Genomic DNA, 13,059 nt, shown 5'->3' on the forward strand with positions numbered 1-13,059 from the left:
AAATCTTGAAAGAAAAACAATTTATTTTAAACAAATTTAACCATAAAATTAAAGTTCAACAAGGTGTGAGTCGCTGGAAAAGTACTTATGAATGTTATGCACTACAGTGCCATCAAAATGTTAATTATTCTTGAAAACGGAAATTTGTTGTGTGATAAGATCCAACAAAAACCAAATCTTTATGAGAAAAGAAGAAAATCTATGAATGTAATTTGTTTTCAGATTACAAACCTCACACACGTCTCTTTCAACAAAATAGAAAATGTGGTTCTGCATTTTTCCGATATTGCATTTATTTGTGTTGGCTCAGTGCCTAAGCCAAAAATTAAACAGATACTTTCTTGCATCATACTTTTGCTAAGACACAGCTGATTAAATGGAACACCCTTGAAATAATTCTGAACTCTTCACACTTTCCATAAATGCTATGAACATCTGTTGGATCTGTTTTTCCTTCACAGCTTGTGACCAAATGTCTGATTGAGACTTACGTATTCATTACAGCTGATTACATCTGTTACGCTTTACTATCCATTGATATCATAGTGCTGTAACATGAGATTTGTTCCCACATATCGCAGTAGAAGTGGGCATTTGGCCAAAAGACAAAAGTAAGATTGACACTTAAATCAGAAACTGTTAAGAAGAACAAAAAGAAAACGAATTACAGTATATCTCCTACTGTACAGTATGTGCTTAGATCAGGAAAGATTTGATCTAGGCCGTGATCAACAGCACAACAAAAGAAGCCATATTCTTCGGTTGGATTGTTTACAGGCCCAGTATCTGTTTCAAAGCATTTATCTAATTATTAACGCAAACATTACGTTTTGTGTAAACATTGTTAAACATGTTAAATATAATGCATGGTGTTGAGATGGGCTTACCTTTGTGTTTACTGATTGATATCCTTTTACACCAAATAAAGTATTAGATCTGGTTCAGAATTCGGTACACCACCGAGTGAAGAGGAACTACAGTACTTGATTATTAAGTATACCTCTGTATGACAGTTACTGCACAATTTATACAAATAGGCAGCTGGGAAGTCTCTTGGCAGCTGACTTTTTAAAAATGGCTATATTCTTTTACACTGCGATCAGTATGTGGTAGTGTGTTTTTTTTAATTCCTTTATGCTTGGTTACTCTTGTGTGCCACATTAACAGGAAGGTTACTGGGGAGCCAGAGTTGAGGGGCCGTGCCTCGGAATAAAAATGTCCTCGATGATTACCGCGTGATCGAACGCAGCGACACGTGAGAGAGAGTAAATCAGAAAGTGGGAAAAGCACACTCAGAAATTCCCTCGCCCACTCAGTGATACTTAGCTTTTCAGAACTTGAATTTATTATAGCACTTGGGCCTTAAAAAAAAAAAAAAGTGTAGAAACAAGACTCCTGTCACCCTCCGCTCACTTATTTGGAACTGCAGGGCCCCATAAAAATGATTAACATTACGTAAGGGAAACGTTTGGATTTTTCACAGATATGAGAAAGAGTGCTCCTGTCATTAGGAAAGCATTTGTAAGCTGACAGTACAAGCAGTCGGGTTGTGTTGTAGATGATGAGGTACTGTGAATAAAATCCCATTAAAGGTTCTCGAATCATTGCACTGATTACCAAGAATGTGTCCTTTCAAAACGCTCTTAAAACTGCAGAATCACAAGTATTCTGTCACCAATGACAAGCGTCCGAAAGTCATGCAAAAAGGATGACATGACATTACAGTCACTACATTGCCCAAGATTTGCAGGTCTTATTTGTTGTTTATTTTTGTGGATAAGGTATCTGGTGAAGAAGGCCCCAAAGCCAAAATGTTATGTAATTATGTAATCACTTTCTTTCTGCTTTTTAATGTGGAATTAACCTTTACTTGTTCAGATCCAACTGAGCTATTAATCACTGGTGATCAATGATTATTTTAGTGGTCTCTTTGCCTGTTTTGACTATGGTTTGCCTGCTTCTGGACCCAATCATTAAAATTAAAAAATGCCTCACTTCGAGTATAATGGTCCAGCAAGTTCAGCATGAACTACCTGATGCAGTCTTCCAACAATTTGTTAATTTAAAATGTGCTCCCAGATTTCTGGCTAAGCAATGATCAATAGGTAATAAGGGCAGGTGATCAATGAAAGGTGAACAGATACAGATAGGACAGCGATGTACCTGGCACTCCCACAATGAACTCTGTGCCCACTGCAGCTAACATACCACAACGAGGGCAGTTCTGAGCCTCCGAAACTAGTACTGGGTGGATATCAATGACAAAATTTTGAAAGGTATTTTAAAAAAACACTTCTCATATAGAAAATTGAAATCAAATTGCCTGTAATGAATAATATTGCCAGAGCAACACAAAACAGACACAGGGGACCCTGGACGGAGTCAGGAAGTCACAGCCATCACTTATACTGCTACTAAACTGCAGCAGACAGCCTCCTTAAAATTAGCAGTAGTAAAAAACATATATCATAAATGAAGAAATGCATTATGAGGGAACCTGTTGTTAACAGGTTTCTCTAATATATTTAATATGTATTTGGTGGATACAATTTATTTTAAAGAAAAAAATATCACATACTGACCCAATAAACATGACAACACAGCAAAGTGGGCCCAATCATGATCTGTGCACACTACACAGATTTGACCCATTTAGGCCATAGGGTCTATGGTTGTTGACTTATTGTTTATTAAAATGACTGAGGAAAAGAGAAAAATCTTTCACAGTTTCAATTTTCTTTCTATATCTAATATTTTTAATATTTCTAATATTTTGGGTGTTGGGAAAATTGCACCCTTTTGATATATTCATAAATAAACTACCAGTGTAGGATATTTAGCTATCTCTTAGAGTTCAGGGACAAAACTTGCAACTAAATTCCACATCTTCCTTCTCTTTGATCACACACTGAAACAAATCACAATAAAATACAAAAAAGACCTGCAGTTCCCTAATTGGCTTCTTTCAAAACGAAATAAAAGGGCTGTCGCCCGGTGGATGAGTGCATGGTTCGCAATGGAATTATTTGTATTATTTGATTGAGTGATTCTGATCAGATCTGATGGACAGCTGCCAAAAGTATAGTCATACAAAACATAGCAGAGGAATACCCAGAAACCTGTTAAATCTTAGCCAAATAGCTGCTGTGGTTTTCGTTATTGACATGTGTCTTGCAGATGTTACCGAGCAGTGAAGCTGTGAATTGCTTGAAAATTGGAATTGAAATTGAAATTTGGAATTGGTATTCCAAAGCACAAGTGAAGTACTTCACATACAGTAACTACCTGTACAATAAAAAAGTTACAAACTTTAATTGTCCAATACATGAGATTATATTGTTATGCTTCAGTTATCTAACTACAGTGAATACCAGCTATATAGTATTTAGAGTAAGCTATTAAAAAAAATCGCATTAGATTAAATATGATCTTTTCATCAGAGATGTTTGCCAACTGTGGAGGAAAGTGTAACAGATACAACTTTTTTTTAAGAGTAGAGAATCTCTTCAACGAAACTAAGAGTTTGCAAGTGAAAAGACCACAGCTTATGGGAGAGAGTACAATATTTTCAGATTCAACAATGACCAACTAAAAACATAGTAGCTGAGAAATTATTTTTTTGGTCATTTGTGAAATATTTTCAAAAAAGATGGATTTTTGTTGAATGTGAAATGAGCCTCAGCATGTTCTGTTTTACTAGCTGTGGCAGTAAAAACAGCAGAAGAAATGCACTGCCTACTCTATTCAGGGTGTTCCTTTAGTTTTTCATAATGCGTGCACCTACGGTATTTTATAAAGCTAACCTCTTAAAACCTTTTCATACTTTGTAGTAATGGTCACAAAATCCTAACGAATTCTGACAGATTGGCACGGGAATCTCACATTAATAACTTGCGAATTTCCTTTGTTTCTCCACTGAACTACCTGAAAATGTAAATGTGGTATTTCAATTTAAAACATATAAACTTTTATGATGTTAGAGCTCAATCCAAAGACATTTTAAAATATTGAGAGTCACGAATAACGTGCACATCAGATAGAAAAAATGTTTTTTTAGAAACAGCAACAAATTTAAAATTCATAGGTGCTCAGCACATTCATAAGGTATTCGGGAACTTTTCTTCTACCTTTGTCTTGGCTTTCATTAGGAATTTATGTCGATTATTAGAAGTGTTGCCTTAACTGTATAATAATAATCTGTGCATACTGTAAGTATGCTTACAGTGTGTATACCCTTCATAATTATAATTTTAAAATACCTTAATTCAAAAAGTGAAGGCAGCTTTTTACAATTTCTTCTAAAAAGAAGAAAATCACAGGAAGTTTATCTTCATTGTATGCTGCTCCTGGTAGTCAACTAGAATTCTGAAATTCTAAAAAGTCGGATAGAAATCTGTTTTCCACTTGCCTGCACTAAAGAATGAATTTCACATCTTGGATATTTTAAAAAGCCTAGCACATCATAAAATCATACAGACATTTGGTGACTGGTTTTTAAACTCGGGCTGAAAAATACGGAATTGTTGGTGCAGCCTTTAAGTGATTTAAAGAACTGTTTCCATCATGGGCAAGATGGAAAAATACAGGTTTGTATAACGGTTTTTACAACTGAAAAGGGATTCAAATGAACAACGTAGACTGCGAGGTATTCTGGAGAAGCTTGTGGGGAAAAACACACAAAAATTCAAAATGCATCATACGAGGATGACAGGAACAGCTAGTTCCAGTGATGCAGAACGGTTGAATTCTCAGCTCTACAAAGGTACATCGCGTTTTGGGATTTTTTTACACAGTCATCAGTGTCATTATTCTCATGGACAGCATTGCACCTGGGGTAGGGTTTATTTTGCTGTCAAATGAGAGCAATCATGCATTTCTAATGAGGTGGTTTGATGTTAAAAACCGTATTTTACTCCCATTGTGCACACAATTATGCAATGCCAACTGTATCGGGTTTTGTCCCCAAGTACCGAGTAGTCGTTTAAAACAGGTTTTGCAGCAGGTAATATATTTATCGTTAAAACACGTTATGAACAAACATGAATGTACAGTATGTGTGTTTTGGAAGTGGTTTCGAACTGCTAGTCTACTTCAGGTAAAATACTTCCTTACTGTATATGACTATAGGAATTACTCGTTGTCCCTGAAAAGGCACTGTAAAATGTTCAGATAAAACACTAAAATAGATGCACTGTGTGCAACGCCGGCACAGTGACGTGCAGCTGGTGACGAGGGTGGAACACGGGGACAGTCCAGCGGTGAGCGACTGACAGATGGGCGAACTGGAGGAGCGTGTTTTGCCTGAACGAACTCATTCTGTCCGTGCGGTGCAGGTGCTTTCGCCGTCTTGAAAAGACCACTGGCCATTCCTATTTGTACAGTTATAAGAACAAAAAAAAAAGTGTCGATCCCAAATTAGGACAAAAGGAGCAGACTGAATCTCGAATACAAGTATTGAATTTTCTCATGTTAAAAATGATAATAACAACGATCATAATGAGTCTTTGCTTGGTTCTGGTTCGTATTAAATACTGTCTACAATTTTTAAATTAAATGGAAATCCCTTCTTCTACTGTCAACAGTATGGGGAAACTAGACAATGCATGATTAAGTGTTATCCAAATCACCAAGCACTATTTGTGACTCCTAAATAATGTCATAATATACTTTTTGATCTGAGCCTTAATACAGTATGCTACCATTACATTTCTTTTATATATTTTAGTTTTCGGTCATTTGAAATGTCCCTATAGCAATCTGATTTTTAGTATAAAAGACAAATATAAGTAGTCACATTCTGTCAGTTAAGTTTCCAAAACACGAGCTTTAGGAGAAAACAAATTCCAGTTTATAAAAGATGTTAAAGATGTGCTTCTCCTACAATTTGTGCTTAGCGTCCTGTATTAGGATGTGGTTCCTTAAAAGACAAGTGCCTATTCCTCTCCGTGTGGTCTGTCGTGCTGTGTGTAGACACAAGCTGAGGTGTGAATAAACTCAGAGCTGCCTACTCCAAAACTTGCAGCTGTCACAAAAATCTCAATTTTATATTATATTTAAAAAATGTTTTAAATAGTTTTAAAGAAAACTACTGCATTCCTTACAGTGTACAGAATTTTAACCTGAAAATTTAAGCAAACTGGTTGCTCTTGACCAACTAAAAATACAAAGACAGAGATTGGAATACAATGATGTTGAGGGTGAGAACAAAAGAAAGAAAATGTCAAGGTTGCATGGAACATGAAAAAAGTTCAGATTGAAAAATTAGCCTTTCAAAATTCCATAAAGCATGTATTGTACTTGCTTAATTGGTTCGAATTTAAATAATAGCAATGTTAATAAATTCAATGAAAAAAATATTTCAAAAACTAAAAGATTCAAGAGTAAAAAACATCCAAGGAAAAGAGGATCCACTGTCAAAGAAAATCATCATACTTATCACAAACCCTAAATACCATGATGAATGCAAAAGGAGATTATGGATTGAAATATATTTGCTTCATTTACTCATCAAATTTAATTACTTTGACGAGGCTCTGAGAAAACTGAAAGTGTTCTCATAGTAAACCGGTAATGATACAAAGAGGTTAAAAAGAATCTATCAACCGTATTGTGAATGAAAACTTTTATCACTCTACTGATTAGTTACATGTAGCATTTCTTGTTCATCTAAATCAACGTTCTTTGAATATGGGTCATCAGAGCATGGAAGTTTCATTTCAAGCTACAAAACAACATTGTAAGTACTTGATAAAAATCCCCTTATTTGAGCCGCCACGTTTTTGTACATTTTTTTAACACAGAAATACTGGGTTCTGAGAAGTCGTGAACTTTCTTGAGCACATTTAATTTCACGCAGATGTTACCATACCTCAAAGTACAACGGAACTGCAAAACACAAACAAGAGTATCTAATCTCACAACTGATACCTTCTAGCACAGCACCTATTGAAAGGCCACATGAAGGCTTTGCAACCCATCATGTGTAAAGTGAACAAGTATCATTTATATTTGTGGTTTGAGTCCCAACGATGAAGAGCTATCAGCTGTGGCCTGCGGCCCCTAAATAAGGGCATGTCGTTCTTGTTTTCTCACGAGCAGCCATATCAGCCATATATCAGAGCCATATCACCCTGCAACTCACAACTGGCAGCCCCACTGAAGCTCAGCAGGTGTGAGCCTGGCCAGTACCTGGATGGGAGACCTCCTGGGAAAAACTAAGGTTGCTGCTGGAAGAGGTGTTAGTCGGGCCAGCAGGGGGCGCTCACCCTGTGGTCCGTGTGGGTCCTAATGCCCCAGCATAGTGATGGGGACGCTGTACTATAAAAAGGCATCGTCCATCGGATGAGACATAAAACCGAGGTCCTGACTCTCTGTGGTCATTAAAAATCCCAGGGCGTTTCTCGAAAAGAGTAGGGGTGTAACCCCGGCGTCCTGGCCAAATTTCCCATTGGCCCTTACCAGTCGTGGCCTCCTAATAATCCCCATCTATGAACTGGCTTCATCACTCTGCTCTCCTCCCCGCTGAGAGCTGGTGTGGGGTGAACGTTCTGGTGCATTATGGCTGCCGTCTCTTCATCCAGGTGGGGCTGCACACTGGTGGTGGTGGAGGGGATCTCCATTACCTGTAAAGTGCTTTGAGTAAAGTGTCCAGAAAAAGCAATATATAAGTGTAAGCAAATATTATTATTATTATGAGGCAAAGAAAATATTTTGTTTTGGGGACAATCAGGGCAACTTATAAATTGTCTCAGCAACGCTACACCCACTATGGTGGTGAAGCCTATACTGGATGAAAATATCTGAGCTGTTTCTGTTCAGTAGCTGCAAGAAGCACAAGGTGGACCCTCTTAAATCTGAAAAAAAAATAGAACAAACTCTGATTTTTCTTGGTAAATCAGTTTGATTTCCTACAGGTGTGCTAAAGGTGGCCCAGCCAAAGAGCTGCTTCTGAAAATATCTGGATCTGCTAGAAAGGATGGAGATATCACAGGACATACCGACATTGATTTAGGCATCCGGCAAGGACAATAAATCAGTTTAAGCCCGTACTCATATTCTTTCATATCTCACTGACAGCATTTATAGGGTTAACAGAACTTTATCAACCAATGACTCTTTTCTCTGAACGGTGTTATTCCCAGAGGAGGGTCTTCTTTTTCAAGTTTTAACCTTTATCTGTATATACCAGGCTGCAGGGACACACTGCTGATAAAAGGTGTTATCATTTCGTATAATGAGCTTTGCTTCTTATAACTTCTGTTCTATGAGGGGTCAGCAACTTGTCTGCGTTTGGTTTCTCAAAGCCACTTGGACAGTGGCTTGCTCTTGACATGCCTCGATATTCGATGACTTGTGGTAAGATTTTAGGAGGGACACATGGAAGGCGGGTTGAATTCTAAGGGTGGGAGGGTGGGAGGGAGGGCGAGGCGGTAGGAGACAGGTGTGTCCCGGGAGAGAATTCAGAGAATTCAGGCCCTATGAAGCGAAGGCCCGGTTTATAGGAGGGTTGCCGGAGAGGTATGTTCTTGGAAGAAAGCCAGACAAATTGTCCTAGTCTTAGTCGGGGGAAGGGTCATCGGTGTCTATCAGCAGAGATCTTTCCTCTCAGTAGTGCTGCCCTGGCTTTCTTCCATAGCTTTGTGGGGGGGGGGGGGGGATATTTCTGGACTGAGGGGATGTGCGTGACGGGGAAAAGTGAGGGCTGATATCCGAGCGAGCAAAGAAATGGGGACATATCCGTGGAGGAGGTATAGAGTGAGTTATGAGCGTATTCTGCCCACGGGAGGAGGGGGACCCAGTTATCCTGGGCAGCGGAGACATACGGTCTGAGGAAGGTCAGCAGATCTCGACTGATTCTCTCCGCCTGACCGCTAGCTTCAGGGTGACAGGAGCGGGGAAGTGAGAAAAGAGGGGAACAGATATATAGTAACGGGAGCGAACTGTGACAGGAAAATTAGCTGCGGCATGAGCGTTTGTTTAACACAGTGCGCGTGGGAATGCGAGACCGTTTAGGAAAGCGTGCGATATATGCGATATAACGATATAGATTTCAACAGGACACAGCAAAAAAGACAAATTTCACTTCACTGTCACAACACTTATGCCTCTCCCTGGCGCGGCAGAGCAGGAGCCCCCAAAGAAATACATCAAGCACCTGGAACAAGCTTTTCAATCATAATGGTGAAGCCTATACACTGGCTTCATTACTTATCTCCTAGCAACTAAAAGGCCTACCTGGGCCGCAAGGCCTCTCATACTGTATATAACCTTTTTCGTGTTCTTGTAAGTCTTTCAATGCGTGACATACAAAGAAATCAAAGGAACACAAACACTTGTTGTGGGATTTGGTTGGGTATGTAGAAATAACACTATTTCCAGAGAACAAAGCCTTAGCTGACCAGTCTTCTGGCTAGCAAAAATAAGAAGCTTTAAGATGACTAAAAAAACATTTACAAACATGTTGATATACTGCGATTACTAGTATACTATAATATAAAATATATTTTAACTGAATTTTCCATGAGATAATAAAGAGCTCACACCAGGATATTTCTGGCAGTCTTCTATGTATTGCATGTTAATGGAACAGAGCACGTCACAACACTTGGAACATGAATGTAACAGCAACGAAGCTTTCCGCTTTGCTTTTCAGAGTATAGAAAGATTCACAATAGACATATCGTGTGGTCCGTACATTTTTTGGTTTCTTTACCGAAGAGCAGATATAAGTATGCAATGTGCAGTAGAAAATGATCTGTGTGTCATGTAGACCAGCAGGTGGTTAAAAAAATGTCAAGCAACATCAAATCAGTCAAATTCAAAGATCCTGCTTCTTAACCTCTAATGACACTGCACAAAACCACACATCTTTTAACTGCTCTTTCCTGTTGGGTGACAAAGAGCTTTGGATCAAATGTCCTCATGCTATCACAAAATCACACTTCAGATCTACAAAGAGGTACAGAGGCAGAAAATGTAGGATGAAAGCAGGCAGGAAGAACTGGTGAAAAACAAGGGAGACATGGCACTGGTTATGCCACATTTAAAATCACTTGAGTGGATCACAGTCAAGCCATGGATGACTGATATATCAAAATGTCAACAAAAACGGTCCATATCCCAAATCCACATTCATGTTCTAAAAACATGCATTCACAAATGATGAGCCATCCTTGGAAGTCTTTTTTGATGTTCAGTATTCTTGTAAAATATACCTTACACCTGCTGTCTGTACACCCTTGAGACGGTCTGAATTTGCACATCAGCCAGGTCTGCTTTTGTCCTTTGTGCATAAGAGGTACAGTATTAATGCTTCAACAACCATGCCTCATGTGAGGTTATTTGCTTCAGCCTTATTTCCTCTACATTCCACAGCACAGAGGCCTAGTCTGCTAGTACTTTACAGTCCTCAGGAAACATGGGATACGCCATGTGCTGCGCCACTACTTGTACTTTGGAAAGTGTGGGTGACACTATTCTCATTTTGGTAGGGCATTGGAAATGTATGCTATGCATATGTAGGTAATAACAGGAGTCTATGTATGTTTAAATGTGTATAATGGTATGATTTAATTTCTAAAAAACATAGCCCAGTTTATAGGCACCCCAGGGTGTTGGCTGTACTTTAATTTGACACTGGGAGTGTCTGAGCAAACCCAAAGATGCTGCTGTATGTCAGACATAATTATAGTATTACCAAACGATGATTCTTGTTTTTTATTAGAAAAAATTCTCCTTAGCTTTAAAGGCTGTTGTGCTTGTGATCTCACTATAGGAAAATTCCATGGGTTGAAGAATTGAGCAACAAGAAAACACTTAAGCTCCTTAGGCTGTAAACTTAAAAAGACTTCTTAAGTTTTCTAAATAATTTTACAGAACCCCACTATAATGAAAAGCAATATATTTCCATTTTTACACACTGCTCTCCATCAAGTTTATTTTACATTATGACACATTTTACATCTCACTTTTGATGATTAAAAATATTTTAAATTCTCATTGTTTAACAAATTTCAAAACTTTACAGGTACCATAAAAAGCATGTTTTTAAATGGCAGATTGTCAAATCCCTTTTGTGTGTCTTAAAGTGTGAAACATAACTGTTATTTTTTTTTACATACTGCAGATCAGGAAGTTGATTTGAGCAGTAGACCTACCCAAACGAGTGGACCAAAGCAGAACTCCCTTGATAGTGCACCAGGAAACAAGACTTACAAAAGACTAGTAAGTCAATCCTATCCCCCTTTCACCCTACTAAAAGAACTGATCACAGAAAATAAAACATACTGTTCCATTTACCACCTGTATAAATTAAATATTGTGATTGGCTTAAAAGGGGTTTACTCCACAGGAGGAGTCAGAAGTCCATAAAGCCATGCACTGGAGCGCTCAGGATGACACTGTCAAGTGTTCCCTGTCCCAGCAGAGCTGCCCGCCATGCTGTTTGGCTTGTTACTCTTGGATAGCAGGTATTTCACTTCTTCTTCATCATTAAATGGATTTTGCTTGTACCTCTCTTTCAGCCACTTCCTGAACTAAAAATAAAAGAAACAAATGCGCATCAAACTCTGTTACATTTTTTAGGAGTTAAGACAAAGGACATTGAGGAGAACATTTATTAATACCAGTAGTACCAGTAGTACATTTCTTCACGCGAGAATGCTTTTCAAAACTTCATGCAAAGAATTTGGCTTTTTTGGTACTCCAATTGTAGGACTGCAGCGTAAAAGTATAGAAACATTCAAGAAGCATGCATTCTTGGATTAAAACATCTACACTAATTTAAGGATGTGAACATATTTTGCAGAAAGGTCTGTATTTAGAACTGTAAAGGAAGAATTGCAGGCTGTTAGTTCAAGTACTAGGAACATTATCAGGATGTACTCATGATCAAAGACATCTTTCTATACACTTTGCTTACATTCATTTAATTTTAATTACATGGTTACAATCAGAGTTAAGAACACAGTCTGTTTCGTCTACCGTGTCTTATCTTTTTTTATTCAAATGAAGGCATGTTTATTTTATGTGGTTATGCCAGGAACTTATTGATGCCATTTGTGCTGTAGTTAAGGCATGAAAGGTAATTTTGTGACCTTTCTTTGTACTGGTAATATTTGAATCATAGAATTTAACTGTTTTCCATTTGTGATCAAAAAACAGTGGAAACTTTTTGTACATAATGGTGTTTTTTTTATACTGTCCTATGGAGTGATCACAACTGACACTACCTGCTCTAGTGTCTACAAAAGACTACAAAAATGAGAAATATACTGCAAAATATGAAGTCAAAATCTTATGTTTATTTAAACAGATATGAACGTGCTGTTTTAAAACCTCATGCCTGCACATGCAAATGGATTCCAACAATATAAAATAATACTGAATAATATTCTTTCCCACTTCTGGTGAGAGGTTAACTATGAACTAACTATGAACTATGTAGTCCTATGAATTTTTAATTACGTATAACATCTCAGATGGACTGGGGGCAAGTTAATTGCAAAAGCCAAAGCTTATTCTGCAAAAGCATAACACAGAGAGAAAAGCAAACATATGTATTGCATATTTAACTACAAAACTAGAAAGAAAAAAAATTAAGCTACTGTACATTTTCTTCCCCTTTGAATGTACCAAATAAACCTCAGCCAACCTATTAAAAGTTCAATGTCTGTGGCAAGTCAGGCTCTGATTATACTAAAGACTGATGCAAGTTGAACATATTTGTTCAAATAGTATAGTCACACCTGTTCACTTAATTTGCTTTTATTAACTAAATATTGGTATTTAAGAAATCACTATTCTTGAACTCATTTTATTTCATAAAGCAGTATTTGCAATATTTTGAAAATCCGGTCTCACACAGGTGATCTGTTTTGTGGGTTATTTCTACTACATACAGTACATGAAACCGTGCAGTGGCTAGACATCCAACCTGGGTATTGTAAGCTGAGGTGAAAGAGATATCAAAGAATAGAAACTGCTTGGTGTGAAATCAAAACTGAGTAGTGCATTAGACGTACATAATCCATTTCTTCACGTTCACCCTCAGTTTTGCCA

At 37.8% G+C, this 13,059-nt stretch overlaps 1 protein-coding gene across 1 annotated transcript in view; it reads right to left on the bottom strand.

Moving 5' to 3' along the window:
* Positions 1–9,549: 9,549 nt before the first annotated feature.
* dusp22b (dual specificity phosphatase 22b) overlaps positions 9,550–13,059 on the bottom strand; it is a 44,005-nt gene continuing 40,495 nt past the window's right edge. The window contains exon 7 of the mRNA XM_088918805.1: positions 9,550–11,534. Coding sequence (XP_088774931.1) covers positions 11,403–11,534 — 132 coding nt within the window. The 3' untranslated portion in view covers positions 9,550–11,402. The remainder of the gene's footprint in view (positions 11,535–13,059) is intronic.

This window comes from Atractosteus spatula, chromosome 6, assembly GCF_055471065.1.
Source record: "Atractosteus spatula isolate fAtrSpa1 chromosome 6, fAtrSpa1.hap1, whole genome shotgun sequence".
NCBI classification, from domain to species: domain Eukaryota; kingdom Metazoa; phylum Chordata; class Actinopteri; order Semionotiformes; family Lepisosteidae; genus Atractosteus; species Atractosteus spatula.